This window comes from Pseudopodoces humilis, chromosome 16 (genome assembly GCF_049639895.1).
Source record: "Pseudopodoces humilis isolate 2021_Gansu_Grassland_sample_001 chromosome 16, ASM4963989v1, whole genome shotgun sequence".
Lineage (NCBI taxonomy): Eukaryota > Metazoa > Chordata > Aves > Passeriformes > Paridae > Pseudopodoces > Pseudopodoces humilis.
In genome coordinates, this window is record NC_142215.1 from 983,601 (window position 1) to 1,011,559 (window position 27,959).

At 51.9% G+C, this 27,959-nt stretch overlaps 1 protein-coding gene across 4 annotated transcripts; it reads right to left on the bottom strand.

Moving 5' to 3' along the window:
• Positions 1–8,006: 8,006 nt before the first annotated feature.
• Positions 8,007–27,763, bottom strand: KIF23 (kinesin family member 23). 4 transcript variants are annotated; one of them, XM_088063074.1, is made up of 24 exons: positions 27,665–27,763; positions 27,234–27,294; positions 25,939–26,067; positions 25,105–25,210; positions 24,176–24,312; positions 22,640–22,749; positions 21,630–21,800; positions 20,646–20,687; positions 19,492–19,604; positions 19,129–19,250; positions 18,635–18,737; positions 18,244–18,323; positions 18,038–18,157; positions 16,275–16,434; positions 15,038–15,205; positions 14,638–14,795; positions 14,214–14,387; positions 13,127–13,306; positions 12,287–12,559; positions 11,330–11,560; positions 10,316–10,398; positions 9,766–9,835; positions 9,278–9,348; positions 8,007–8,553 (listed from the first exon to the last, which is right to left on the bottom strand). In XM_088063074.1, the coding sequence occupies exons 1-24, from the start codon at positions 27,673–27,675 to the stop codon at positions 8,538–8,540; spliced, it is 2,889 nt and encodes a 962-aa protein (XP_087919200.1). In that variant the 5' UTR covers positions 27,676–27,763; the 3' UTR covers positions 8,007–8,537. The 4 variants fall into 4 exon arrangements, with proteins under 4 accessions (XP_087919200.1, XP_087919198.1, XP_087919201.1 ...); XM_088063072.1 differs by having other exon boundaries at positions 27,234–27,297; positions 27,665–27,709; XM_088063075.1 differs by lacking the exon at positions 20,646–20,687 and having other exon boundaries at positions 27,234–27,297; positions 27,665–27,709.
• Between the last annotated feature and the right edge of the window lie 196 nt (positions 27,764–27,959).

Consider the following 27,959-nt stretch of genomic DNA (forward strand, 5'->3'; position numbering starts at 1 on the left):
CCCACAGCACTTCCCAGGCACCTTCCAAGGGAATTCCAGCACTTCCTGTCATTTGATCCCTTTTTTCCACGATTTGAACCCTTTTCCTCCCTGAAAAAAATGGGAAACCAAACAGACAAATCCCTTCTCCTCAAGGCCTCCTGGTATTTCTTTTCCGCTTTTCCTGGTGGTTTTTTTTCTTTTCCTGGATTTCTGTTTTCCTCTTCCCGGTTTTTAAACTGAAGGGAAACCTCGGGACAGAAGAAAGAAAGATCCATCTTGGAATATTTATGGAAATTCATGGTTAAAAGTGGATTTTAATCCGGGAATTCTGCCCCAGTTTGGAGGCTGCTCACGGCATTCCCGTTTTCCGGCGGGGAATGGTGCCAGGGAATGCAAACGGAATCCGGTGGGAACAGACGCTCCCTCGCACGGCCAAAGGGTTTCCTTGGATATGGAGAATCCTGGAATGCTTTGGGTGGGAAGGCACCTTAAATCTCATCCCATTCCATGGGCAGGCACGCTTCCCGCTATCCCGGGCTGCTCCGAGCCCCATCCAGGGATCCATCACCGCGCGGAAAACGCTCCGGAGCAGCCGTGGGACTGCCAGGAGGCTCCAGCTGCTCCCCAAGATGCTTTTCCATGGATCCAACTCCCGCTTCAGCACGCGGCTCTGGTGAATTCCTGCTTTATTTTTGATGGATTCAAGGTCAGGAACCACACAGCACAGCTGCCTCCCATTCCAACCGGGAGCTTCCCTCGGAGCTGCCCGCTCTCCCTTCTCCGTGCCTCGGGAAAGCCCCAGATTCCTTGGATTGTTGTGATTTCCAAGTGGCAGCCGAGCCCGCGAATCCCGCGGCTCCGCAAACAGCGGCTCCTTCCCGCCGGTGTTTGCTCAGCCAATATTGACTCTGCTCCCAACGCGGAGCCCGCCGTTCCCAGCGGGATCCGAGGAGCGTCGGGACAACGCGGAGATAACGGCGTGCGTGTCCCGCCGAGGGAGAATGCCGGAATGCCGCTGGGAAAAGGCCGTGCGAGATGGGGATGCGGCGCTCCGGGATCCTGCAAACATCCCAAGGATATGGAATTGTGCGCTCCGTAAATACGTGGGAATGGTGGCCATGGTAGAAGGAAAGGGAAAGGGAAAGGGAAAGGGAAAGGGAAAGGGAAAGGAAAAGGAAAAGGGAAAGGAAAAGGAGAAGGAAAAGGAAAAGGAAAAGGAAAAGGAAAAGGAAAAGGAAAAGGAAAAGGAAAAGGAAAAGGAAAAGGAAAAGGAAAAGGAAAAGGAAAAGGAAAAGGAAAAGGAAAAGGAAAAGGAAAAGGAAAAGGAAAAAGATCTGGCACATGTGGGATCAAAGGATCCACCTCAATCCATGGGATTTCTGCACGGAGAAGGGATGGGGTCAAAAATGGGGATGGAGCAAGGCCACGGCAGCTGGGATGAGCTGGGATGAGCTGGGATGTGGCGCTGGAATTGTCAGAGCTCCGCTGATGAGAATGGTGTGGATCCACTACAAAAGAGGTTTGGCAAAGTTTTCATGGAATCATGGAATGGTTTGGGTGGGAAGGGACCTTATGGATCATCCCGTCCCAGCCCTGCCATGGCAGGGACACCTCCCCCTGCCCCAGGCTGCTCCAAGCCCTGTCCAGCCTGGCCTTGGACACTTCAGGGATCCAGGGGCAGCCACAGCTGCTCTGGGAATTCCATCCCAGCCTCTCCCCACCCTCCCAGCCGGGAATTCCTTCCCAATATCCCATGGAAATCTCTCCTTTTCCATTTCAAACCATTCCCTCTTTCCCTATCACTGTCCGTGGGGAAATTCCCTCTCCCTCTCTTTTGGAATTCCCTTTAAGGTGCTGGGAGATTAAAAAAGGCGGGAGAGCTCCTCCTTTATCTCCCCAGGTTAATTCCTGCTGTACGGAAGGAGAAAAGCGGGATGGAGAATGATCCACACGATTTTCCCTCTGGATACCTGAACGCATCCCCGCGACAAGAGACAATTCTTATTCCAAAGCCTTTTTCCAGGTGGGACGCTCCAGCTCCGCCCTTTTCCCAGGAAAAAGAGCCTAAGCCTGGAAGTGTCCGAGGTTGGGTTGGACAGGGCTTGGAGCAGCCTGCGATAGTGGGAGGTGTCCCTGCCCTCCCAACCCCGACCATCCATGATTCCATGATGAATCCATCATTCCATGATTTTGGGAGGCTGTTTCCATCCCTTTTCCTCCTCGTGGGCTGGATCCAGGCCCTGCCCGTGTTTGGGTGTCATTCCTGGCGTCTCCCGTTCCTTTGGGCTGCAGATGAAAATCCCCCAGTTTTCCAACAGCTCCTTTAGCCAATTCCCAGCCAGCCATTCCCGCCTGGCAGCGTCTCCCGAAAAACATTCGGCCTCTCCTGTTCCTCTTTGTTTCAATCCAGCTTTGCCTGGAGTCCTCCCAGGAATTTTTTTTTCCCTGTTGTTTTTTTCCTGTTTTTTTTTTTTGCCTGGAGTGTTTTCCACGCCGATAACACCCCCGAGGAGTCACCTGCCCAAACACGCTCCCATCCCCAGGGCCAAAGTTCGGGAATTGCACCCTGCCCTGGAGCGAGGCTCAGCCAAAGCCCTCTTAGGCCCCGCCTAATTAACCCCAGCCTTATTAGCGGATAATCGCCACAGATTTAAGCAAATTATCCGCAATAAAGGCGGGACAACAATGGCAGTGTTTGGTTTCGCTCTGCTCCTCGCTGGAATCGCGCTGGAATCGCGCTCTGTTTGCCCGGAGTTACACATTATCCAGGACCTTTCGGCACCAACGGCTGCTCCGCGGCTTCGGATTGTTTAAAACCAGCCCCAGTCAGTAAAAGTTTGGATAAATATTGGATTTGGCCGAGTTTGCTGTTTGGATCAGGAACCCGATTGCCGCTATTGATTGACAGATGTGCCCAAATGTTTGGAAAGGCCGGCCTCGATTGGATCGGGGAAGGTGTTTGGGCAAACAGCCCTAATCCAAGGCAAACAGAATCCTTGGAAGCAGCTCCAGGCCGTGTTAGCAGAGCAAACGGAGGCTCTGCAAACAGCTTAGAAGAATCCGGCCACCTTCACGTAACCTTTGGAGGAGGGATTGATCCGGGGGGAGGCGGCCCGGAGTTTGCACAGGGAGCAGATTGAGTGGGATCAGCGGGATATCGACCCCGGCCCAGAGTAAATGTTAGCGCTGAGCCTCGCCGGCGGCGCCGGCACCGAGCGCTCCTTGGAATTTATCTTGTGCCGGAGCTCCGGGGCCGCGGCGGAGCAATAAAAAGGGATAACGGCTCGGGATGGAGCGGCTTGGGATGGACTGGGAAGGGCTCGGCCTCAGGGGTTGGCGGAGAGAGGGAGATGGAGACATGGGAATGCTGAGCCATGGAGGGGTTGGAATGGGGATGGAATAGGGGATGCAATAGGGGATGGAATGGGGATGGAATGGGGATGGAACGGGGATGGAACTGGGATGGAACTGGGATGGAACTGGGATGGAACTGGGATGGAACGGGGATGGAATAGGGGATGGAAGGGGGATGGAATAGGGGATGGAATAGGGGATGGAACGGGGATGGAACTGGGATGGAACTGGGATGGAACGGGGATGGAATAGGGGATGGAAGGGGGATGGAATAGGGGATGGAATGGGGATGGAACTGGGATGGAACGGGGATGGAACGGGGATGGAACGGGGATGGAATAGGGATGGAATAGGGGATGGAATGGGGATGGAACGGGGATGGAACGGGGATGGAACGGGGATGGAATAGGGGATGGAATGGGGATGGAACGGGGATGGAACGGGGATGGAATAGGGGATGGAAGGGGGATGGAATAGGGATGGAATAGGGGCTGGAACAGGGATGGCACAGGGATAGAACAGGGATGGAATGGGGATGTAGTAATGGAACAGTGCAGGGGTGCATGGATGGGATGGAACATGGATACACGGATGGGATGGAACATGGATACATGGATGGGATGGAACATGGATACACGGATGGGATGGAACATGGATACACGGATGGGATGGAACATGGATACACGGATGGGATGGCACAGGGACGGATTGATGGGATAGAACCTGGATGGACCGATAGGATGGCACAGGGATATCTGGATGGGATGGCACATGGATTCACTGATGGGATGGAACGTGGCTACGCCTCTGGAATGGCGCAGGGATTCACTGATGGGATGGAACTTGGCTACGCCTCTGGAATGGCGCAGGGATTCACTGATGGGATGGAACGTGGCTACGCCTCTGGAATGGCGCAGGGATTCACTGATGGGATGGAACGTGGCTACACCTCACACGGATTCACTGCAGGAGAGCCTTGGAGAAGGCCTGTGAGGGCAGATTTATCCTGTGGGAATCCCAGCTGGCAGCGCCGCTCCCACCCTCCCGCTCCAGCTGCCCGTGGCATTCCACAACCGGCACGAGCCGCCGGATTCCGGTTACCTACGGACGCCCTCCGGGCTCCTCCCTCTCTCCAGGGCACTTCCCAAACTTCTCTTGTCCATGTGGGTCCCTTCCAGCCGAGGACATTCCGTGTCCTCTGGAGATGCCCCGAACACCTCGACCACGGCACTCCCGGCTCTGGGGAGACGCAGAATACGCGGAATATTCGGGATCCATGCCGGATGCGCAGGCGCAATTCCCGCGGCGCGGCTCTCCGCGCACAAGTGGCCGTCGGTGCATCCCGACGGCAGCTGGGGCGCCAATTAACGGGAGTGCACGCGGAATCGAGGTAATTACTGCCACAAATTGGCCGTGTGATTGCGCGGGCATCCCTGGGATATTCCCAGCTTTTCCCAAGCCAGGCTTCCAGAAACTCCAATAGATTCCAAGTTCTGCTGGAAATTATCCGCCCATCTGGCTGGGCCTGCGGAGAGCGGCTGTTTATGGGGAGACAAATGAAACAGCAGCTCTTGATCGATGGTTTAATCATTGGAAGGGAGGGAAAGGCGATGGATTTTCCCAAGGATTGACCCAGGATCCAGAGAGTAATGGCGGGTTTAATTAAGCAGGGAATAATCAGCTTTTGCTCCAGAAGTATCCACTAAAACCGGCCCTGGATACACCAGGAGAAGGCGTCTGCTGGATCATGGCTGTGCTGAGAGGAGCCACGGGTTTAAATAAGCCTGGATTAATTATTAAGCCTGGCTTGCCTCCATTTCCAATGGCAAAAAACCTGGGAAGGGCTGGAGGAGTTTGTGGCCTCGCCTTTTCCAGGGATTTTCCATGCCCGGAGCTTTGTCCCCTTCCTGCTCCTCGCTCCTGTGGGTCACATCCAGCTCCATGGAAGCGCCAGGGGAATCCCAGTGATCCCAGAGCTGGAAATCCATGGCATCCGGGATGGGATTGATGGGATGGGATCAGTGGGATGGGATGGGAGCAGCGGGATGGGATGGGATTGATGGGATGGGATTGATGGGATGGGATTGATGGGATGGGATTGATGGGATGGGATGGGACAGGATGGGATTGATGGGATGGGATCAGTGGGATGGGATGGGATTGATGGGATGGGAGATGGAAATCCCTGACCTCAGCACCCAGATGTTTCCCAAAGCTCATCTGGCTCCCGGGAGCCGCTGGATCCATCCCGCACCTGGAGCAGAGCAGGATCCACCCCCTCCAGCACCGGGAACAACCGGGATGTGCCAGGAGGAGCCTTTGGACTAAAATCTTTCCCCTTTTATTCCTTTTTTGCTTGATTCCATGTCCAAAATTCCAGCATTTACAGCACTTTTTGTGCTCCTTAACGGGAGCCCGGCTTTTTTTAGGGATTATATCAAAATCCATATTTATGAGACGAGCAGGGATCAAGGACAGGGAGATTTAAAAGATCCAATTATCTTCCCAAAGTTTGCCTTTATGTTCATCCTAACGAATCCAATGTTTTCCAGGCGGATAATTGCCTTTCCCAGCATTCCTGGCTCATCAGAATTCCAACATTCCCTGGTTTTGAATTTAAAAGGAGCCTGTGCCTCCTGCTTGGGTCTCCAAGGAATTCCAGAGGAGGAATTTTTTTGTCCTGTACATTAAAAATTCCAAAACATTCCAAAACATTCCCACCGGATTGCTGGGATGGGAAAATCCAGAACGTGGGATTGGGAGGGGAAAAGCGGGAGGAGGCAGAGGTTTGATAGGACCTGCTGCCACAGGAGAGATCAGGAAGAAATTCCCTAAATAAAGTTGGGAATTCAGCCAGGAACTGGGCAATTCCAAGGATAAATCCCACAGTTCTTGGAGCAGCAGCTCCGTGCCCTGCCTGGGCATTCCCAAACCCCACGGAATATTTTGGGATCGTTATCCTTTGGGATTCCCATCAGGAGAAAGATCCCAAAGTCTCCCAGACTCCTGCCGAGGGCGTTCCCAAGTCCTTCCACGGCTCCGTGGGATTGGGACCTGGAAGGGCTGAGCTGCACCATTCCCAAGGAAAAGCAGGATTTCCCAAGGAAAAGCAGGATTTCCGAAGGAAAAGCAGGATTTTCCAAGGAAGAGTAGGATTTTCCAAGGAAGAGTAGGATATCCTGAGGAAGCAGCAATTTTTTCTCTATTTTTAAATCCTGGCTCTCCCATGGAGATCCAACCTCTCCACCCGGCCTCCGGATCAGCATTCCTGGCAAAACAACAATCCCAAAAAAACCCCAAACCCTTGGGCTGAACTTTAATTGGATTTTCCAGCGGGTTATTGGGAAATGGTTCCAATCAAGGAATAAATTGGGATCGGGATCAAATATTCCATAAATATTTACACGGGGCCTGGCTCCGCTTGAAAAGCCGGGATTTTTCCCTCTCGGAAGCGCTGCCAAAGGGAAAAGCGAGGTCTCGGAGTCACTTTGTTCCCACCGAGGAATGACCAGGAGGGGCTTTCCCCCCAAATTCCAGCTGGAAATATTCCAGGTGCATCCCAGGTAAATCTCGGGATCCAAACGGGACGAGGAGAGGGAGCGGAGGAGGGGGAATCTCCAAATCCGCAATCACGAGGAATTTATGGGATGTGGGGGGTGGGGCAGGGATCCAGCTCCATCCAACCCGGATCCGGATCCAAAGGAACCACCCGGTTCCGTGGGATGAGGCCGTAACTGGGCACGGATCAGGGAATTTCCCAGGAATATTCCATCTGGGAGCGGGTCATAGCTTGGAATCCCCGTGAGCCATCACTGCCGAAATTCCAGGATTAAACAGGGATCGGGGAGATTTTTCCCGCTTTTCCAGATAAAAGAAGGAGGCAGGGTGGAAAAAACGAGGCTGGATAAATGGGAAGGGTTAGGAAAACACTCCTAGGGATGAGGAATCCATGAAATATTCCATGGATGAATCGGATCCCAGGGAAGCAGAGCTGGAGAGGGATTGGGATGCTCAGGGGTCAGGGCCAGGCAGAGGAATGGGCTGGGAACGGGCTGGGAATGGGATAGGATTGGGATGGGAATGAGCTGGGAATGGGATGAGAATGGGCTGGGAATGAGCTGGGAATGGGCTGGGAATGGGCTGGGAATGGGCTGGGAATGGGATAGGATTGGGATGGGAATGAGCTGGGAATGGGATGAGAATGGGCTGGGAATGAGCTGGGAATGAGCTGGGAATGGGCTGGGAATTGTCTGGGAATGGGCTGGGAATGAGCTGGGAATGGGATGAGAATGGGGAAGCCATCCAAGGAAGGCTTCCCAAGGTTTGCATCCCTGGAAAAGGCGGATGGGAATGCTGGTGCCACACTGACACCTCGTGGAGAAAACGCTCGTTGCAATCCCGGCGCTCCAGGGCCGGATTTTTGGGATCAGTTTTCGGTGGGAATTGGAGGATAAAACAGTGCCCGGCCCGAGCAGATCCCGGGATTTAACATCCCAAAATCCCGCCTCCGATCCCGGCTTTCCGCAGAGCCGGGGCAGCCGCCCCCCTCAGAATTCCTGGGAAGAGGCTTCGGAATAAAAGGATTTATTGAACACAGGGACACACAGAGAGCCGATTCCCACCCCATCCGTGAGGAATTCCCCCTTTCCCCCCCATTCCCAACTGGAAAACATCCCAGAATTCCCAAAACAGGCGGGAAGGGAATTCCCGCTGCTCCCAGGATTTCCGAGGGACTCTGGAATGTTCCGGCAGCTCAGTGACACCTTCAGTATCCCAACTTCCTTCTCGCCAGGAGAAATCCGTATTCCCGGGTTTTTCCTGGCCCCGGTAAAATCGGGAATGGCCAAAAACACCCTTAAAGTGCTGGACTGCAGCTCGGGTCTCCCAAAAGAGAGGGAATGACCGGAAAAGATGGATTTGGGACCAAAAAAAACTGGGAAAAAGCTGGAAAAATCTCCCAGGGACAAGCCTGGTAGCTCTGTACGGATCCAGCTCCGTTTGGAATTCCAGAGGGACCTTTAGGATTTCCCTAAATCTATGGAAAAGGTCAGATCCGTCCAGAATCTCTTTGGGATCGCCTAGGGAAGCGTTTCCCGGCTTCCCGAAAAACCTCTGGGAATGAGCACAAAGCGGTTCCTGAGGAGCAGCGGCAGCGGAGAATTCCTCAGGCCGGGAAAATCCGGGATTCCAGCAGGAAAAGCTCAGGGTTTCCTGCGCCTGCAATGGGAAAGAGCCACAGGGAATTTTTGGGAGTCATCCGGGGGAATTCTGGGAGCAGCCGAGCCCCCATTCCCCATTCCCCGGGTTTCGCATTCCCAAATCCCACACGCCTCCCAGAAAATCCAAATGAATCCAAGGAAACGCCAAGGAATCCGGGGTTTTCCTTGGATTTTTAGACAGCGGGAGCAGTAAATGGAGCTGGAATCCAATTCCTCAGGTCCCTCTTCCCATGGGGAATTTGGGATTCCCCAATGGATAACGAGGGGTGGAAGGGAGAGGGAATCCAGGGAATTCCCGCTGCTGTTCCCAGCCCTATTCCAGTCGGGAATGAAGACCCAAAGTGGGAAGGGCAGCGAAGTTGGGGGGAAACATTCCCAAAGTTTTGTCAGGAAAGAATTCCAGGGCTGGAATTCCCAGGGTTGCCTTAGCAGTAATTTGGGAATGGGAATTCTCCGCTTCCTTAGCGGCTCCACGCAGTTGGAATTTCAGCGGGAATTCCGCCACAATTCCCTCTTCCCACAGGGAACTGTAATCCCAAGAAACCGGAAGCTCCCGATCCCGAGAAGCTGGAATTCCCCGATGGATAACGAGAGGTGGAAGGGGCAGGAAAGGGAATCCAGGGAATTCCTGATATTCCAGCTGGGAATGCAAACCCCAGGAGGGCAGGGGGGGAGAAAACATTCCCGGAGATTTGTCGGGAAAGAATTCCAGGAGCACTCACTTGGGCTGGGCGTGGTGCTGGAATCCCGGGCCCAGCGCCGATCCCGCCCTCATCTCCACGGCCACGGAGCACTGGGAATACACCAAGGTCAGGATCCACGCTTCCCACAATTCCCAACACTCCCACAATTCCCAACGCTCCCAGCATTCCCCACACTCCCAGAATTCCCCACACTCCCAGCATTCCCAATGTTCCCAACATTCCCAATGTTCTCAACATTCCCAATGTTCCCAACATTCTCAGCAATCCCGGCACTTCCAGCATTCCCAACACTCCCAGCATTCCCCACACTCCCAGAATTCCCAACACTCCCAGCACTCCCAGCATTCCCAGCACTCCCAGCATTCCCAGCACTCCCACCTCCCCATCCAGAGGCCTTTGGATCCCCATTCCCAGAATGCCCAAGGCCGGGAATGCCAGGATCGGGATGAGCCCAAGTTCCCTCCCAGCCCGGAATTCCGGGATCCCGGAGAGCATTCCCGGCTCACCCTGGTTTCCACGTCCGTGCATTCCGAGCCCGCGGGGTCGGCGTCGGGCGGGGACGAGCGGCGCTTCCGCCTGGAATGGGAATTTGTGGAATTACGGCTCAAAGCTCCTGGAATTTGCCGCATTCCAACCCTGGGAAAGCTCCTTCGCCTTCCTCAAGAAATCTGGGATGCGGCAGCTCCGGCATCCATCGATTTCTCCAAGTTCTGGGATTTCAAGCTGGATTTTCCCATTGGATCATCTGGCCTGGAAGAGCCTCGTGCGTTCCCAGCACGTTCCCGGAATTCCAGAGGCTCCAATTAAAGGTTCCACCATTGGAACCTTGGGAATTCCAGGATCCCAGAAGTTCAAATGAAAGGTTTCACAATTGGAATTTTGGGAATTCCAGGATTCCAGAAGCTCCAATGAAAGGTTCCACCACTGGAATTCTGGGAATTCCAGAGGCTCCGATGAAAGGACGATTGGAGTTTTGGGAATTGCAGGATTCCAGAAGCTCCAATGAAAGGACAGTTGGAATTTTGGGAATTGCAGGATTCCAGGGGCTGGACTCACCCGGTGGGAGATTCCTGCCGGAGCGTCTCGATGTCGGTGAACTGCACGGCCTGGCCCCCGCCCCGGGTCTTGAACACGTCCCCCTGGAACGGGAAAAGGACATGGAAAAGCGGGATTGGGATGGGAACGACACTGGGATCCATCCCGTAATTCCAGCCCAAAGAGATACGGACACGCATCGCTCCTCCCTTTTCTGCCAATGGATTTGGGCCTTTTTCCACAGGAAAATGCATAAATAACGGGATTCATGGGATCCCAAAAATCATGGGATCCACAAACCATGGAATTCATGGATCATGGGATCCCAAAAATCATGGGATCCACAAACCATGGAATTCATGGATCATGGGATTTACGGTCATGGGATCCCAACAAATAATGGAATCCCATAAATCCGGGGATCCACAAATCACAGAACCCAACCATGACAACTCCCAACTGAATTTCGGCCATTCCGACACAACATTCCCAGGATTCCTGAGATTCCCAGGATTCCTGAGTCACCTTGATGAACTCAGTCTGGATCTCAACCTGTCCCCAGCCCAGAGCATGAGAGCCACATCCAGGAATTCCTTTAATTAACCTTATTTTAGCTATTAAATTTAATTATTCCTAAAAGAGTCATTTTAACCAAATTTCAGCCATTCCAACGGCACATTCCCAACATTCCCAAGATTCCTGAGGTCACCTTGACGAGCTCGGTCTGGATCTCAACCCTGTCCCCACTCCAGAGCATGAGTGCCACATCCAGGAATTCCTTTAATTAACCTTATTTTAGCTATTAAATTTAATTATTCCTAAAAGAGTCATTTTAACCAAATTTCAGCCATTCCAATGCCACATTCCCAAGATTCCCAAGATTCCCAATATTCCTGAGGTCACCCTGATGAGCTCAGTCTGGATCTCAACCCTGTCCCCAGCCCTGATCGCCACATCCAGGAGTTCCTTTAATTTTAACTGAATTTTGGCCATTCCGACACAACGCTCCCGGCATTCCCGACATTCCCGAGGTACCTTGATGAGCTTGGTCTGGATCTCGCCGTCGGAGGCCAGCTCCTGGTGGGTCAGCAGGTAGCGGTCGCAGCGGGCCAGGGCGCGCTCGCTCGGCGCCTCCACCGTGATGGCCCTGGGCACGCGCGGCTGCAGCAGCGTCTCTGTGGGCACGTGCCCGGCGGGCCGGTGATCCACCCAGCGCTCGCCGGCGCTGCGGGAACGCCGCGGCCGCAGCGGCGCCACCGGAACAGCCTGCAATGATGGGAATGGGCACTGGGCACTGGGAATGGGCACTGGGAATGGGCACCGGGAACTGGGAATGGGCACTGGGAATGATGGGAATGGGTTGGGAATGGGCACTGGGAATGATGGGAATGAGCACTGGGAATGGCAGGGATGGGGCCCGTGATCCACCCAGCTCTCGCCGGTACTGCAGGAAACCAGGAAAAGAAAAACACAGGGAATGGAGAAAGAAAACACTGGGAAAAGGGAAATGCCAGGAAAAGGAAAGGCCAGGAAAGGGCAAACACCAGGAAAAGGCAAACACCGGGAAAAGGGAAACGCCAGGACAAACATGAGCACAGCCAGGGCTAGAGCAGAGTGTGGCCACCTCAGAGCTCCCTAAAAGTGGGAATTCTCAACTTCCAAGGAAACTCCAAACAGCAGGAGGGCGGCCAGGCTCAGCCTGGGACCAGCAGGACACGGCAGGGACAGCTCTGCTCAACGGAAAGCCGGGCTCAGGGCACGGAACCTTTAAACCAGGATCAGGCCACGGAAACTTTAGCGTGGGCTCAGGGCATGGAACCTTTAAACCAGGATCAGGCCACGGAAACTTTAGCGTGGGCTCAGGGCACGGAACCTTTAAACCAGGATCAGGGCACGGAGCATTTAGGCCGGGCTCAGGGCACAGAACCTTTAAACCGGGCTCAGGGCACGGAACCTTTAGGCTGGGCTCAACCCCACTAGGCCAGGACTAACCCTGCAGCACGAATCCTCTTCCTGCTCTAGCTCCTCTCTGTCCCTGGGCAGCTCCAGCACTCGGCTCCAGCACATCCCTCTCCTGCGGGCCGAGCCCGGCTCCGCTCCCGCCATATTCCCGGATTTGGGAGTGGCGGCCGGCTGGCGGGAAGGGCCGCGCTGCTCCCACTCCAGCACGCAGGAGGCCACCGAGATGCTGCTGCAGGAGTTGGAGCGCCGGGGCACCCGCGGGGCCTCCTGGCTGGCCCCCGGCTCCGCGGGGTCACCACGGCTCTGGGGAGAAGGGAGAGAGCGGTGAGAGCCGGGGACAGGGAGATGCAGGGAATTCCCCTTCCTATGGAGAGCGGGAGGTGGGAGAACGGATGAAGAACAAACAGGGAATTCCAGCTGCTCCGGCTCGGGGCTCAGACTTCAGCAGGGTCAGCACAGCTCTGGGGAGAAGGGAGAGAGCGGTGAGGCGCAGGAGACTCCGAGCAAGCAGGGACAGACAGATCCAGGGATTTCCCATTCCTAAGGATATCAGGAGGTAGGAGAACAGATGAAGAACAAACAGGGCACAGGGAATTCCAGCTGCTCCAGCTCAGGGCTCAAATCTCAGCTCTGGGGAGAAGGGAGAGGTCAGTGAGACACAGGAGACTCCAAGCAAGCAGGGACAGACAGATCCAGGGATTTCCCGTTCCTAAGGATATCGGGAGGTGGGAGAACAGATGAAGAACAAACAGGGCACAGGGAATTCCAGCTGCTCCAGCTCTGGGCTTGGGGGTTATTAATGAGCCAAATCCCTGCACCTCATCCCTAAAATGCTGTTCCCTGCAGGCAGCAGCTTTGGGAGGGACTCACGGGCGCGGGGGACGGAGACACGGATCTTGGGAGAGGCTTTTCCCGCTCCCTTTCCCGGGAAGGCCTCTCCGGCCGCTCGGCTCTGGGCTCGGTGACGATGGCCTTGAGCTGCTTCAGCTTCTCGTCCTTCACCCACAGCTTGTTCTGCATCTCCAGCTGCTTGGCTGCCACCCGCCGCTCCTGGGGGGACAAGCCATGGAAAACATGGAATTGCTGAGGCTGGAGAGGCGAGTGCAGCCAGCCCGGAGCCCCGAGTGCCACGGCCAGGTGTTCCAGGATACCTGCAGGGAGGCCATTCCAAACCTCCCTGGGCACTTCCAGTGGTTACAATCCTTTCCAGGAGGGAATTTTCCTGGTGTCCACCCTGAGCCTGCCCTGGCCCAGCCTGAGGATCTTCCCTCTCCTCCTGTCCCTGGGAGCAGAGCCCAACCCCCCTCGCTGTTCCTCTCCTCTCCTCTCCTCTCCTCTCCTCTCCTCTCCTCTCCTCTCCTCTCCTCTCCTCTCCTCTCCTCTCCTCTCCTCTCCTCTCCTCTCCTCTCCTCTCCTCTCCTCTCCTCTCCTCTCCTCTCCTCTCCTCTCCTCTCCTCTCCTCTCCTCTCCTCTCCTCTCCTCTCCTCTCCTCTCCTCTCCTCTCCTCTCCTCTCCTCTCCTCTCCTCTCCTCTCCTCTCCTCTCCTCTCCTCTCCTCTCCCTTCCTCTCCTCTCCTCTCCTCTCCTCTCCTCTCCTCTCTCCTCTCCTCTCCTCTCCTCTCCTCTCCTCTCCTCTCCTCTCCTCTCCTCTCCTCTCCTCTCCTCTCCTCTCCTCTCCTCTCCTCTCCTCTCCTCTCCTCTCCTCTCCTCTCCTCTCCTCTCCTCTCCTCTCCTCTCCTCTCCTCTCCTCTCCTCTCCTTCCCCTTCCCCTTCCCCTTCCCCTTCCCCTTCCCCTTCCCCTTCCCCTTCCCCTTCCCCTCAATCCCTTTCCCAGCGCCTCCACCAGCACAAACAGCAATTCCCACCCCGCAATCCCCACCCAGACCAAGGAAACCCCGTTCCCTCCAGAGCTCCCCAAATCCCCAAATCCAGCTCCATCCCGCTTTTCCCGCACTCACACATTCCTTCTCCCACTTGAGGGAGGTCTCTGCCACCATTCCCTGCAGCCTGGCCTCCAGCCTCCTCTTATCCGACGCCTGCCGCTGCAGCTTCTGGCTCTTGCTCTCCAGCTCCTGCTGCAGGTTCCTCTTGTCCTCCTCGTAAATCGTGGCCGTCTTCTCCAAGATCTCCATCTGCAGGAAGAGAGGAGTTTCCCGGGAATACAACCCTTTAATCCAGGAATTCCCGCTTGTGTTTCTCCCCTGTTTTCCATCCTGAACCGCTCCGTTTGGTGCTTTAAAAGCTTTCCCTCCTAACAAATCCTGGGAAATCTTTGGTTAAAAATTCCCCCCGAATGTTTATTCCTGATGGTGAGGGATTTGCCAAGTGATCCATAAAATATAAAAAAACCAGGGATTTGTGCTCCAGAATGACCCCACTGACCTTGTACTCCAAGGTTTTAATCTTCTTCTCCAGCCTCTCCATCTCCGTCCTCTGCCCCGTGATGGTTTTCTCCTTCTCAGCCAGTTTTCCCTGGATATAATTTTCCTTGGATGCCACACTGGAGTCAAACTCTTGCAGCATCGTTTTGAAGGCAAGAACTGGAAGAGAACCGTGATATTTCCCATTTTATCTTCTCCCTTATCTCCAGAACATCCAAGGCTTTTTTTTCCCAACAACTCTAAAGCCTAAAATTCCTCTAAAAAAAAAAGAAAAAAGCTTGAAACGACCAATCTGAACAAAAAAACTGGGACAAAAAAAAGAAGGGAGGATCCTTTGAGGAATAATAAAGGCACCAAATGGGAATTTTGCCCTGATGATCCCATTTGGGATGAATTCCCACCGTTTTTGGCGAATTCCTCTGCCAGCATCTGCCTCATTTTGTGGCGCTGCTCCAGGGTCTCGATCAGTTTTGGGAGCGTTTGGTCGTCGTTGATGTCCAGGAGCTCGCAGGAAGGCAGGGGAGGGAAGCTCTGGAAAAAGAGCTCGGCAGCAGATTGCTCCTCTGGTCCTGCAGGATGGGAAAATCCCGATGGATGGGGATGGTGGAACACCGGGAATGGTTATGGGGAGCTACGGGTTTCCATAGGAAGTGATGGGAAAGGATTAAATGTGACATCCTGGATATTCCTTGTTTTCCTAAAAGCTGGTCCTGCCCATCCAGGAAGATCCCACAATTTCCTTGGCACAGTTTCCTGGCAATATTGGGACCGTGGATTCATCCCAATCCCGTGGAATTCCTTGGAAACCTCCATGGGGACGCTGCAGAGGGAAGAGCAGCAGCTCCTGGGGCACTGAGGTTCCTCTGGCACAGTCAAGGCTTGATGGAATTGGTTTAAAGTTTCATTCCCAACCTTTAATTCCTAATGGAAAACTCTGCTGGAATCATGGAATGGTTTGGGTTGGAAAGGACATTAAAAGTGATCCTATTCCATGGGCAGGGACACTTCCAGGGATCCAGGGGCAGCCACAGCTGATCTGGGAATTCCATCCCAGCCCCTCACCGCCCTCCCAGCCTGGAATTCCTTCCCAATATCCCATCCAACCAGTGGGAGCCATTCCCTGTGTCCTGTCCCTCCATCCCTTATCCCAAATCCCTCTCCAGCTCTCCTGGAGCCCCTTCAGGCCCTGCAAGGGGCTCTGAGCTCTCCCTGGATCCTTCCCTTCTCCAGGGGAACATTCCCAGCTCTCCCTGGATCCTTCCCTTCTCCAGGGGAACATTCCCAGCTCTCCCTGGATCCTTCCCTTCTCCAGGTGAACATTCCCAGCTCTCCCTGGATCCTTCCCTTCTCCAGGTGAACATTCCCAGCTCTCCCAGCCTGGCTCCAGAGGGGCTCCCGAGGAGCCCAGGCTGAGCCTGAGGAGCCCAGACCGAGCCCAAGGAGCCCAGGATGAGCCTGAGGAGCCCAGACCGAGCCCAAGGAGCCCAGGATGAGCCTGAGGAGCCCAGACCGAGCCCAAGGAGCCCAGGCCGAGCCTGAGGAGCCCCATCCATGCTCAAGGAGCCCAGGCTGAGCCCGATGAGCCCAGGCTGAGCCCAGGCCGAGCTCAAGGAGCCCCAGCCATGCCCCAGCCCTCACCTGCCGCCACGGGGCCGCCCCGGAGCTGCAGCTTGCGGGAGAGCTCCTCGCGGAAGGCCTGGTTGCGCAGGCGCCGCCCCGGCGTCAGCCCGCACAGGGGCCGGTCCACGGGCCGGGCCACCTCCACCTCCTGCGTCATCTCGGCAAAGCGCATCACTTGCTGCAAGGCAACGGGGGGTGATGGAACACAGAAACCTCATCGGTGGTTCAGCAAAAGATTCTGAAAATAGGGAGCCCATAATGGAAATAGAAATGAGAACTGGGTTTGAGACACAGACCCTAAGCCAACAGCCCGGGCAGCTGGAGGAGAATCCCTGCTGGTTGAACAATCCCCTTCTGCTGACAGAAGGGAACCCAAAGGTGGAAGCAGCAGGAGGAGAATTTGAAGAGCAGCTTTTAGAGTTTAAAACGGAGCACTGTGATGTGTTTGGGTCAGAGATGCAAGGTATTCACCTTGATCTGTGATGCCTAACTCTGACACCCAAGAAAACACCGAATTTCCTGGAGCACCGTGAAAACAACTGTTAAATCGAAAAACTGAGAGTGGCAGTGTGGAAATTAGAGTTTTCTTAAGTCACTGGGTGAAAAAGTTAGAGTTTAAACTAGTTTAGAAAACAAAAGACAAGATGGAGGATTTAAAGTGTTGTCTCTTCTTCTTCTGTAGGTTTTTGGGTAATAATGAGTGATTGGATAAGGAATGTCCCAGTGCAGCACACAGGTGTGGGGTCGTTGGGTCACTAACAAAAACAATTTACTTGGCATTTGTTAATTGGGTAAATGGAAATATAAAAAAACCTTGAAGAAGTTCTTTATTAGCCATTTTGCACCTTTCTGTCTCAGTGCACGTGTAATGCAGATAAAAGAGGAGTAAAGAACCCAGAACAAGAGAAAATCGCCTCTCTCTCATCAGTCTCAGCCCAAGGGGGAAACAGAAGCCAGCCACCAGGACAGAAATGCAGCAGTTCCTATAGGCTGTGTGTAAACCCTATAGAACCTGGGTCACTGCTGGCTACTGGGAATTAGAACATTCTAGAAAGGGAGAATGGATTGTAAGGAGAACTTGGCTCTCTTCATTTCTCTTCATTTCCTTCCCCTTTCTCTCTCTCCTTAATTACCTTCTGCCCTCATGCTCTCAGCCCCTCTCCCCTCTCTGTCCCTCTTTGGGCACGATCGGGCTGGGGCTGGCAGCGCAAACGGATCTTCTCCACCTCCCACTTAAATAATAAATAACATTATATTATTATTATAATATTATAATTATACAATATATATAATTATAATATATATTATATTATTATAATATTATAATGTGTATATATTATAGATATTAATATCATTAAATCATAAACTGATTATCCCAAGGGCAGCCTGGCTTGGAGAAGTCTCGCCTTTTTTACTCCTACAAACGGGAAGAAAACGCCCAGAGCCGGGATGGGAGCAAGGAGGAATGAGGGGGCTGAAATAGCTGCAGGAGCCCCAAAAGCTTGGGCAGGGACAGCTGGAATTCTTGGAGCAACAGGGATTAAATATTGAAATACGGCTCTGTGGAATTCTCTGAGGGAGGAAAACCTTTCCCACTTTCCAAGCATGGAGCAGGTGCAATTTGAACAGGAAAAAGAAAGATTTGGAGAGCGGATTTATCCCAAAAAGTTGTAATTGAAGCGCTCAAGCGACAATTATAATTCCTCCTATCTCCTGGAGTGGGAGAATCCAGGGAAAAACAGGAGAAGAAGAGCAGGATGGAACGGGAAAGGGGAACTCACCAGGCTTTCCTCATAGTCCTCAGCCTTGGGATTCACACACACGATCATCCGGACTTTCCCTTCTCCGTCGAAATAGTTCTTGAAGAGATGAGTCAGTTTGGAATCTCTGTATGGAACCATCTGGAATGAAGGCCAGGGAAAAGCCAGTGAGTTTTCCTTCTCCGGGTGAGGCATTCCGAGGGGGATCAGGGAAGGGCTGAACAAACCTTGTTCGTTCCGTACAATTGGTTCTCCCGCAGAACCTCGATGCACGTCCTCAGCGTCATCAGTGACTGGTTGATATTCCCTAAAAAAGGCAAACACAAGGAAAAAAAAAATAAAAAATAAATCCACGAGCAGCCCTTGGATCAGATTCCCAAATTCTCCAGGAGAATAAATTGCCTAATTAACAATATTTGTTAATAACTGCTCTAGTTAGCTGAGGCGGCAGAAGTGCTGCTGCAAACTTGTGCTTTCCAAGATTTGGGGTCATCAAATCCAAACTGATCCTAACAGAGCGCTTCAAGAATTCCTGGGATTCTTCCCGTGGAGAGAGGATTAGCGGGGGGGTTAATGAGGGGGGTTAACGAGGGGGGTTAATGAGGGGGGTGCTCCTACCTGCCTCCCGCAGCCGGCTCCCCTCGGCTTTGGTCCTGGTGGTTCTCTCACTTCCTGCCAGATCCACCAGGGACAGCTGGCTCAGCGTGATCTGCTCCTTTTCCTGGGATACAGAAGGAATCCTGGATCCCTCCACACCCCCTGGAAAGCCCCATCCCAAAGGCCAATTCCAAAGGAAGTGCTGGAGCCGAGCTCAGAGGGCTTGGCACAGCCCAGGGAGCAGCACAGATTTTTTTTGGGAAGTCGGGCAGATCCCTTCTCCCTCGGGATTGAAAGCTGTTGGATCATCCAAATTCCCAACGTTTTAGATTCCCAGCCAAAGGAAAAGGAGGAAAACCGAAGGAATCGGCAGCTTCGTCCTCCGTTTTAATGCCAAAATTTATGATTATTCCTCAAAATTTATGATTATTCCTCATAATCCTCATAATTTTGCCTCCAAACTTGAGGCAGGAGGCAAATCCCATGAAATTCTCCTGGAATGACCCGGAGCTCACCTGGAGCACGTTGTCCCCGTCCGCATCCAGAGGAGCCTGCGCCAGTTTGATGATGAAGACGGAGTGGGAGCGGCTGGATTCCCGGTTCAGCTGCGTGTTGGCGATGCGCCGCTTCTTCTGCCCTGCTCACACAACCCAAAATTCCCAGCGTTTGGCAACAAAAATTCCTGCTGCTTTCCCGCCGTTCCCGCCTCCTCCAGCGCCAGGCCGTGAGGGATTTCACATCATCGGGAATGGGGAGGCCCTAAAGGCCCAGAGAAGCCGTGGATGCTCCAGGCCGAGGATCCAGCGGAATTTCCTTGTTCATGGATCATGTTTAAGGTTTGAGGGATGAGGGATCAGAATTCCAAGGTTTTTTTTTACCTCTCCAAAAGACTTCGAAAGCTTCCTCCGTGGATTTGACCTCCACTTCGGTGCAGCCCGTCACGTACATGTTGTGGTTCTGGTCTTCCCGGAGGATTTTGGACTGGGGAGGTCTTTGGGATAGCGGGAAAGAGGGAAAACAAATAAATTTCATTTATTTATTCATGACAGTGGAGCTCCCTGTGCAGCTTCCGGCCATGCGGGTTTTCTCGGGGGGAAAAAATTTTGGGGGGGAAAAGGTCAAAAGTTTGGAGGGAAAATTCAGAATTTGGAGGGGAAATGTCAAAAGGGGGAAAAAAGGTCAAAATTCAGGGGGAACAGGTTAAAAATCCTGAGGGGAAAAGGTGAAAAATCCTGAGGGGAAAAGGTGAAAACTCTGAGGGAAAATGGTCAAAAATTGTGAGGGGAAAAGGTCAAAATTCTGAGGGGAAAAGGTAAAAAATTCAAGGAGAAAAGGTCAAAATTTCAGAGGAAAAATTCAGAGTTTGGAGAGAAAACATCACAAGGGGGAAAAAAAAGATCAAAATTCAGGGGGAACAGGTCAAAAATCTGAGGGGAAAAGGTGAAAAATCCTGAGGGGAAAAGGTGAAAAATCCTGAGGGGAAAACGTCAAAACTCTGAGGGAAAATGGTCAAAACTTGTGAGGGGAAAAGTTCAAAATTCTGAGGGGAGAATGTCCAAAAATTCAGGGGGAAAAGGTTAAAATTCTGAGGGGAAATTCAGAATTCAGAGGGAAAATGTCACAAGTCTGAGGGGAAAAACTCAAAATCGTGAGGGGAAAATGTCCAAAAATTCAGAGGGAAAATGGTCAAAATTCTAAGGGGAAAAGATCAAAATCCTGAGGGGAAAATATCAAAATCCTGAGGGGAAAAGGTCAATATTCAGAGGGGAAAAGGTCAATTTTCCATATAAAAGCTGGAAGAGGGAGTACAGGACATGGACACACAGGCAGGATTAGTGACACTCCAGCTACTGCTCTAATTAGCAGCTATTTAATTGTAATTAATTGCTTTGGTGGCAGTATTGCTGTTCTACAAGCACACAGAAGCAAGGAGAGCATCCTAGATTTCCTAGGAAAGCGAGGCAGGGAATTTTCTGCTTCTACTCGAGGGAAAGAGCGCTGGAATAACAGGAATAAGACATTGGACACATACACAAAGTCTCCATTTCTCACAGGGGTGTTGCAACTGTTCCACCTACCAAAAAAAACGGGGAAAAAAATATTAAATCCTTGATTTCTGCCTCAAGTCTTTGCACACTGCAGCTTCCAGAGGGAGAAATAATCCCGGATTTAAATTTCATTTTTTTTTTTTTTTAGGATGGGATTTGGGAATAAGCACCAAACCACTGAATGGTTTTAAAGCATTTCCAGAGATTCAAATCCTTGTGGAATGAGGATCCTGGAGACAGCTCCCAGTTTGCTTTGCCCTCGTTAGTCTTTGTTAATCAACCACTCCTTAATGAACACAGGACTGAGGGGCTCCTTTCGTGGAGTTGGAATTTCAATCCATGGATTCCAAGAGGAATTTGTAGATTTTTTTCCTACTGGTTTTCTACATCACAAGTAAAAATATATGTTTTTGGAAAAAAACATCCCTAAAAAATATCCCTAATTCCTGGTTTTGTGGGAATGACTGATATCAAGTGGAGCAATATGGAAACAGGGAGACCCAAACCAGTGTTTTGCACTGTTTCCAGGGGAAAAAAAAGCTATGGAATGGTTTATTCCCAGTTGAAACCACCTATTGGAATAGATTGGGAATTTTAGTGGGATAAAATTGCCCAATTCATTAAACATTCGCTTATTAATCACCCAGCCTAACAAGGAAGGGAGCACCTCGGCCATCAGCACTGCCACGTTCCCGGCTGGATTTCTTTCCATGTATTTATAACAGCAATTCCCAGGAATTCTGAGCCGATCTCCCTAAGCTTAGAACCCAAAAAAACCACAGTGTAGATCCTAAAAAAACCCTCCCAAGGATGGGGAACACGGCAATTCCCAAACTCGCTGGGGTCTGATGGTCAGAGCAGGAACGGGACACGGAGACACGGCAGCCATTGCTGGCATCCCCCTCTTCCAGCATTTTAGCGCCAATTCCCAAGCCCAGGCCAGGCAAATCCCGGAATTCCCGACTCACTTGGGTTTGATGGAGTCGAAGGGAGCCTCCTCCAGCAGGTCGTAGATGTAGTTGTTGTAGATCTCGACGTAGGAGACGAAGACGGCGTAGACGTTGTCCTCGTCCACCTCCTCCGCCCGGCAGCCGTCGTGGGCGTCGATCATGTCGGCAAAGTCGGGATCCAGCTGCTTCCTGTGGGAAACAACGGGATTTACCACGGGAATCCCCGGGATCCGCAGCCTCGGTGGGGAAACCTGTGCTTTATTTATTGCTGTTGTTGTTGTTATTAATAAGGCTGAGTGTGGGGTGATATCGGCGTGAAGGTCCCTTGCAAATCCTGAGGGGAAAAGGTAAAAAATTTCTGAGGGGAAAGGTCAAAAATTCTGAGGGAAAAGGCTGAAAAATCTGAGGGGAAAGGTAAAAAATTTTGAGGGGAAAGGTCACAAATTCTGAGGGAAAAGGTCAAAAGTTCTGAGGGAAAAGATTGAAAATTCTGAGGGAGAAAAGGCCAAAATTCTGAGGGGGAAAGGGACAAAATTTCTGATATAAAAGGTCAAAAATTCTGAGGGGGAAAGGGCCAAAATTTCTAACATAAAAGGTCAAAAAATCTGAGGGGGAAAGGGCCAAAATTTCTGAGGGAAAGTTCAAAAACTCTGAGGGGGAAAAGACAGAAAATTCTGGGGCAAAAGGTCCAAAATTCTGAGGGGGAAAAGGCCAAAATTTTTGAGGAAAAAGTTGAAAATTTCTGAGGGAAAAGGCCAAAACTTCTGAGGGAAAAAAGGCAGAAAATTCTGAGGAAAAAGGCCAAAAATTCAGGAATAAAAGCAATTGAATGGCTTCCTCCAAGCTGAAATCTCCTGTTAGAGCAGCAGGAAGAGATCGGGAATTCCAACGGGATACAATTCCCTAATTAATCCAATTATTTTCCAATTTTCCCCCCAATTTTTCCTTCATTTCTTCCAGGGAAGAGCCCCAGAGCAGCGCAGTCCCATTCCTAGGGAATAAATTCCGGTTTTCCCGGAGTCACTCACTTCCCAGCCGGAGTTTTTGGGATGGGCAGAGCCTCTCTCCTCTGGCGTTCCAGCAGAGCCTCCACCTCGCTCTGCACATCCACCCCGTTCTTGTCATCCAGCTTGAAAACCTGTGGGAAAAACCAGGAATTTCTGCCAATTCCAACATCCAGGTGCTGGCCAACAAAGCGTTCTTTGATTAATTAATGAGTCTGATTAGGCTGGGATTAATTTATTATTAATTCCATGCCCCTCGCTGGCGCTCGACCCAGCATGGTCTGAGAGAAACCGTTTGGAAAATGGTTTAGGAAAGCTCCCAAGGATGAGAATTCCAGGATTATTTTGGTGTATTTTTAGGCAGCACAAGTGCACACCTTTGGAAAAAATATCCCTAATTTCACCAGGAGATAATTAGTTTTTGGTTTTGTGGGAATTGCTGATATCAAGTGGAGAAGTATGGAAATATGGGGCACCAAACCAGTGTTTTTCAGTGTTTCCAGGGAAAAAATAATCCATGGAATGGCTTCTTCCATGTTGAAATCACCTGGTGGAACAGCAGGAATAGATTGGGAATTTCAGTGGCATACAACTGCCTAATTAATTAGAGATCTGCTTACTAATCACCCATCCTAATGAGGAAGGGAACACCTTGCCATCGCTACTGAAACTGGAAAATAGTGAAAAAGTACTGGAAAATATTGAAAAGTACTGAAAAAAATACTGGAAAATACAGGAAAAAAATACTGAAAAAATACTGAAAAATATTGAAAGAGTAATGAAAAAATACAGAAAAAATACAGAAAAAATACTGAAAAATATTGAAAGAGTAATGAAAAAATACAGAAAAAAAATCTGAAAAATTCTGAAAAAAATACTGCAAAATACTGGGAAAAAACCCTGAAAAAATACTGAAAAAAAATACTGGAAAATATTGAAAAATACTGAAAAATACAGAAAAACACCCTGACAAAATCCTGGAAAAATCTGGAAAAATGCAGGAAAAAAATACTGAAAAAATACTGAAAAAACTCTGAAAAAATATTGCAAAATACTGGTTAAAAAAAAATAATTCAAAAATCCTGAAAAATCCTGAAAAAAATTACTGGAAAATATTGGAAAATCCTGAAAAGAATACTAAGAAAATACTGAAAAAATTTTAAAAAATACCTGAAAAAAATCTGAAAAAATAATGAAGAATTCTGAAAGAAATCTGAAAAAATACTGCAAAATACTGGGGAAAAAAAAACATGAAAAATACAGAAAAATACAGAAAAAAATACAGAAAAATCATTATGAAAAAATACAGAAAAAAACCCAGAAAAATACAGAAAGAATTCTGAAAAAATTCCTGCCTGGATTAGTTTCCAAGTGTTTCTAACAGATTTTTCCAAGGATGGCCTCGAGGAACAAGCACCAAACCACTCAAGAACCATTCCCAGAAATCCAAACCCTTTTGGAACGAGGACCCCGGAGTTGGGATTTTTCCTCTTCCGAGCCCTCCGGTGCCGGGTTTGGAGCAGAGATCCATGGATTTGGGGAGGATTGGGAGGCACTCACGAATCTCTTGGCCTGGAAGGGGCCGATGCTGTTGAAGATCATGGCCAGGCAGCGGGGCAGGAGCCCCCCGTCCCCGGGAGATCCCGTCATGGTGTGCGTCTTCCCGCTGCCCGTCACTCCGTAGGTGAACAGGAGACCTGGGAATGCCGGGAAAAGGGAGAAATCGAGGGAATGTTCCAGGCTGGATGGGGCTCGGAGCACTTCGGGATAGCGGTATGGGATGAGATTCCCGTAGGTTTGATGGTTTTGGGGAGTTTTTTTTTTTGGAGTTTGTTGATTTTTTTGGGGAGTTGAAAATGGGCTTTGCCAAAAGCCCGGAATTCTGAATTCCCAATTTGCACCTCCCACAAACTGCTGGGAGAAACTGGGAGAAGGGTTTGGATGCATAATCCATGGAATTCCAGGGACACCTCCTGCTAAGGCAGCTTGCTCCAACAACACTTCCATGGTACTGGGTCGTCCATTCCCATCCCAGGATTCCAGAAGGTTCCAGGGTGTTGTGTGAGGAGCTGAGCCACAATTCCAACCAAACCTCAGGAACACTGGATTCCCATTCCCAACCAAAACATTCCAGGATTCCAGAAGGTTCCAGGGTGCGGTGTGAGGAGCTGAGCCACAATTCCAGCCAAACCTCGGGAACACTGGATTCCCATTCCCACCCAGAGCATCCCAGGGCTGCCATTCCATAAGGAGCTCCCTCGGGAATGGCTTCCTCCCAGCTGACATCTCAGCAGGAACAGTCTGGGAATTCCACCGGGACATGATTCCCTAATCAATCCATTCTCTGCCAGGTTTTTATCCTGATTTTTCCTTCATGCCAGGAGCCCGGATTCCAGAGGAACCTTGGGATGGGGGGATTCCTGGGAATGGGAGTTGTGGGAATAGGGAGTTGTGGGAATGGGAGTTCTGGGAATGGGAGTTGCTCTCACCATTCTTTCCACGGATCAGATCCTCCACCAGCGGTTTGGCCACCACGTCAAAGAGCTCCTTCTGCTCCACCAGCGTCCCAAAAACTTCCTTGAAGGAATACTGCGTCTGCAAAAAATTCCAGGGAAAAAGATTCCCACATCCAGAGCGATCCCACGGAGCGGAGAATTCCCAAAAAAGCTGGGATTTCCTTGGAGTTCTGCCTGGAATCCAAGCCAAGGAACATCCACAGTGGGGCTGATTCCTCTTGGGATTTTATTTTGGATCTTGAGATTTTGGTTGGAAATTCCCGGCTGGTTTTATTGTTTTCTAAGGAATTGTTTTAATGGATTTCCAGGGGAATTCCAGTGCCATTTCAGGGGATCCCAGGGCCATTCCGGGGGATCCCAGGCCATTCCGGGGGATCCCAGGGCCATTCCGGGGGATCCCAGGGCCATTCCAGGGGATCCCAGGGCCATTCCAGGGGATCCCAGGGCCATTCCGGGGGATCCCAGGGCCATTCCGGGGGATCCCAGGGCCATTCCAGGGAATTCCAAGGGGTCCCAAGGCCATTCCAGGGAATCCCAGGGCTATTCCAGGCCCATTCCAGAGAATTCCAGGCCATTCCAGGGGATCCCAGAGCATGCCAGGGGATCCCAGGGCCATTCCAGGGGATCCCAGGGCCATTCCAGGGGATCCCAGGGCCATTCCAGGGGATCCCAGGGCCATTCCAGGGGATCCCAGGGCCATTCCAGGGGATCCCAGGGCCATTCCAGGGGATCCCAGGGCTATTCCAGGCCCATCCCAGGTCCATCCCGGGCGCATCCCGGGGAATTCCGGGTGGGAATGGCGCTCACCTCGCGGTACTCGCCGTTGCGGCAGACGCGGAAGGCGTCGGGCGGGTGCAGCTGCACCGCGGTGTCGCTGACGACCTCGATGCAGCACTCGTGATCCGCACGGCTCAGCGGCCGCACCCGGCAGTATACCTGGGAATAACCACGGGAATGATGGGATAAACGGGATAAACAACGGGAATAACCACGGGAATAACCACGGGAGTGATGGGATAAATGGGATAAACAACGGGAATAGCAACGGGAATAACCACGGGAATGATGGGATAAACGGGATAAACAACGGGAATAACCACGGGAATGATGGGATAAACGGGATAAACAACGGGAATAACCACGGGAATAACCATGGGAATGATGGGATAAACGGCAGTACACCTGGGGGAAATAACGGGAATAACCACGGGATAAACAATGGGAATAACGGGATAAACAACGGGAATAACCACGGGATAAACAACGGGAATAACCACGGGAATGATGGGATAAACGGGAGTACACCCGGGGGGAAAAACAACGGGAATAACCACGGGATAATCAATGGGAAAATAACGGGATGAACAACAGGAATAATGGGATAAGCAATGAGGAAATAACGGGATAAACTACGGGATAAACTACGGGATAAACAATGGGAGTACACCTAGGGAAATAATGGGAATAACAATGGGAACGATGGGATAAACAGGAGTACACCTGGGGAAAACAATGGGAATAACGGGGAAAACAACAGGATAACAATGGCAGTACACCTAGGGAAAAACAACGGGAATGACGGGAAAACAACGGGATAAACAACGGGAAAATAACGGGATAAACGGGAAAACAACGGGAGTACACCTGGGAAAAATGGGAATGGGACAGGGAGTACACCTGGGAAATGGGAATAGGAAAAATGGGAGTACACCTGGGAAAAAACAACGGGAATGGGACAGGCAGTACACCTGGAAAATCAGGAATGGGAGCGGGAAAAGTGGGAATGGGACAGGGAGTACACGTGGGAGCAGGAAAAACAACCGGGAATGGGAGCGGGAATGAGCCCGGAGTACACCTGGGAACGGGAAAAAATCCGGGAATGGGACAGAGAAAAACCGTGAAATGCGACAGGGAATGAGCCCGGAGTACACCTGGGAGGGGGGGGGAAACCGGGAATGGGACAGGGAATGAGCCTGGAGCAGGGAAAAACCGGGAATAAGCCCGGCAGTACACCTGGAATGAGGGAAACAGGGAATGATCCCGGCAGTAAAAGCGGGAATGCTGGAGATGGGAATCGGGGGAACTGGGGATGAATTCCTCACCCCCACCGGGTCCCTCAGCGCGGGGTTCGTGCCCTTCCTCGGCCTCCGCGGCGTCCTGGCCCTGCTGAGGGGAGAGAGCCGTGAGGGGACACGGGAAAACTGGGAACGGGGAAAACGGGAAAACTGGGAACGGGGAAATGGGAAAGGTGGGAAAGGGGAAATGGGAAAGGGGAAATGGGAAAGGGGAAATGGGAAAGGTGGGAACGGGGAAACAGGAAAGGCCGGGAAGCAGCGGCGGGAAGCGGGAGAGGAGAAGGGGAAAGGGGAAAGAGCCGAGGGGAGAACGGGAGGAGCGGGGGGAGCGCGGGGATGGGGAGGATCGGGAAGGGGATGGGGAGGATCGGGAAGGGGATGGGGAGGATCGGGAAGGGAAGTGGAGCCAGCCCGGGGATCCCCCCCGTGCCGCCCCCGGGGGCTGTGGGGTCACTCACGCCGCCTTCATGTCGCGGGTGCCGCCGGCTCTGTCGCGACAGGGCCCGGGGGGGGATCGCGCTCCGGAGCCGGCACCGAGCGGCCGCCGCGCGCCAGCCGCGATTCAAATCCGACCAATCGGAGCGCGCGCCGCTGTCGACGTCATCACGCACGGCGTCGCCGTGGCGATGCGAAGGGGCGCGGCTCGGGGAGAGGGCGCCCCCTGCTGGTGGCGGTGGTGGAAAGGGCGGGGCCGCGGGTTCGAATCCCGGCCCCGGCAGATCCCGGTTTTTTTCCAGGGGTTTTTCCCTTTGG

Bases quoted from the DNA above. Each gene is read 5' to 3' on its own strand.
- KIF23 (XM_088063072.1), bottom strand. The intron at 24,313-25,104 runs GTGAGAGCAACT...CGGCATTCCCAG, and splicing joins TCTGATCCGTGGAAAGAATG to GTCTCCTGTTCACCTACGGA. The intron at 14,388-14,637 runs GTCAGTGGGGTC...CTCTTCCTGCAG, and splicing joins TTAAAACCTTGGAGTACAAG to ATGGAGATCTTGGAGAAGAC.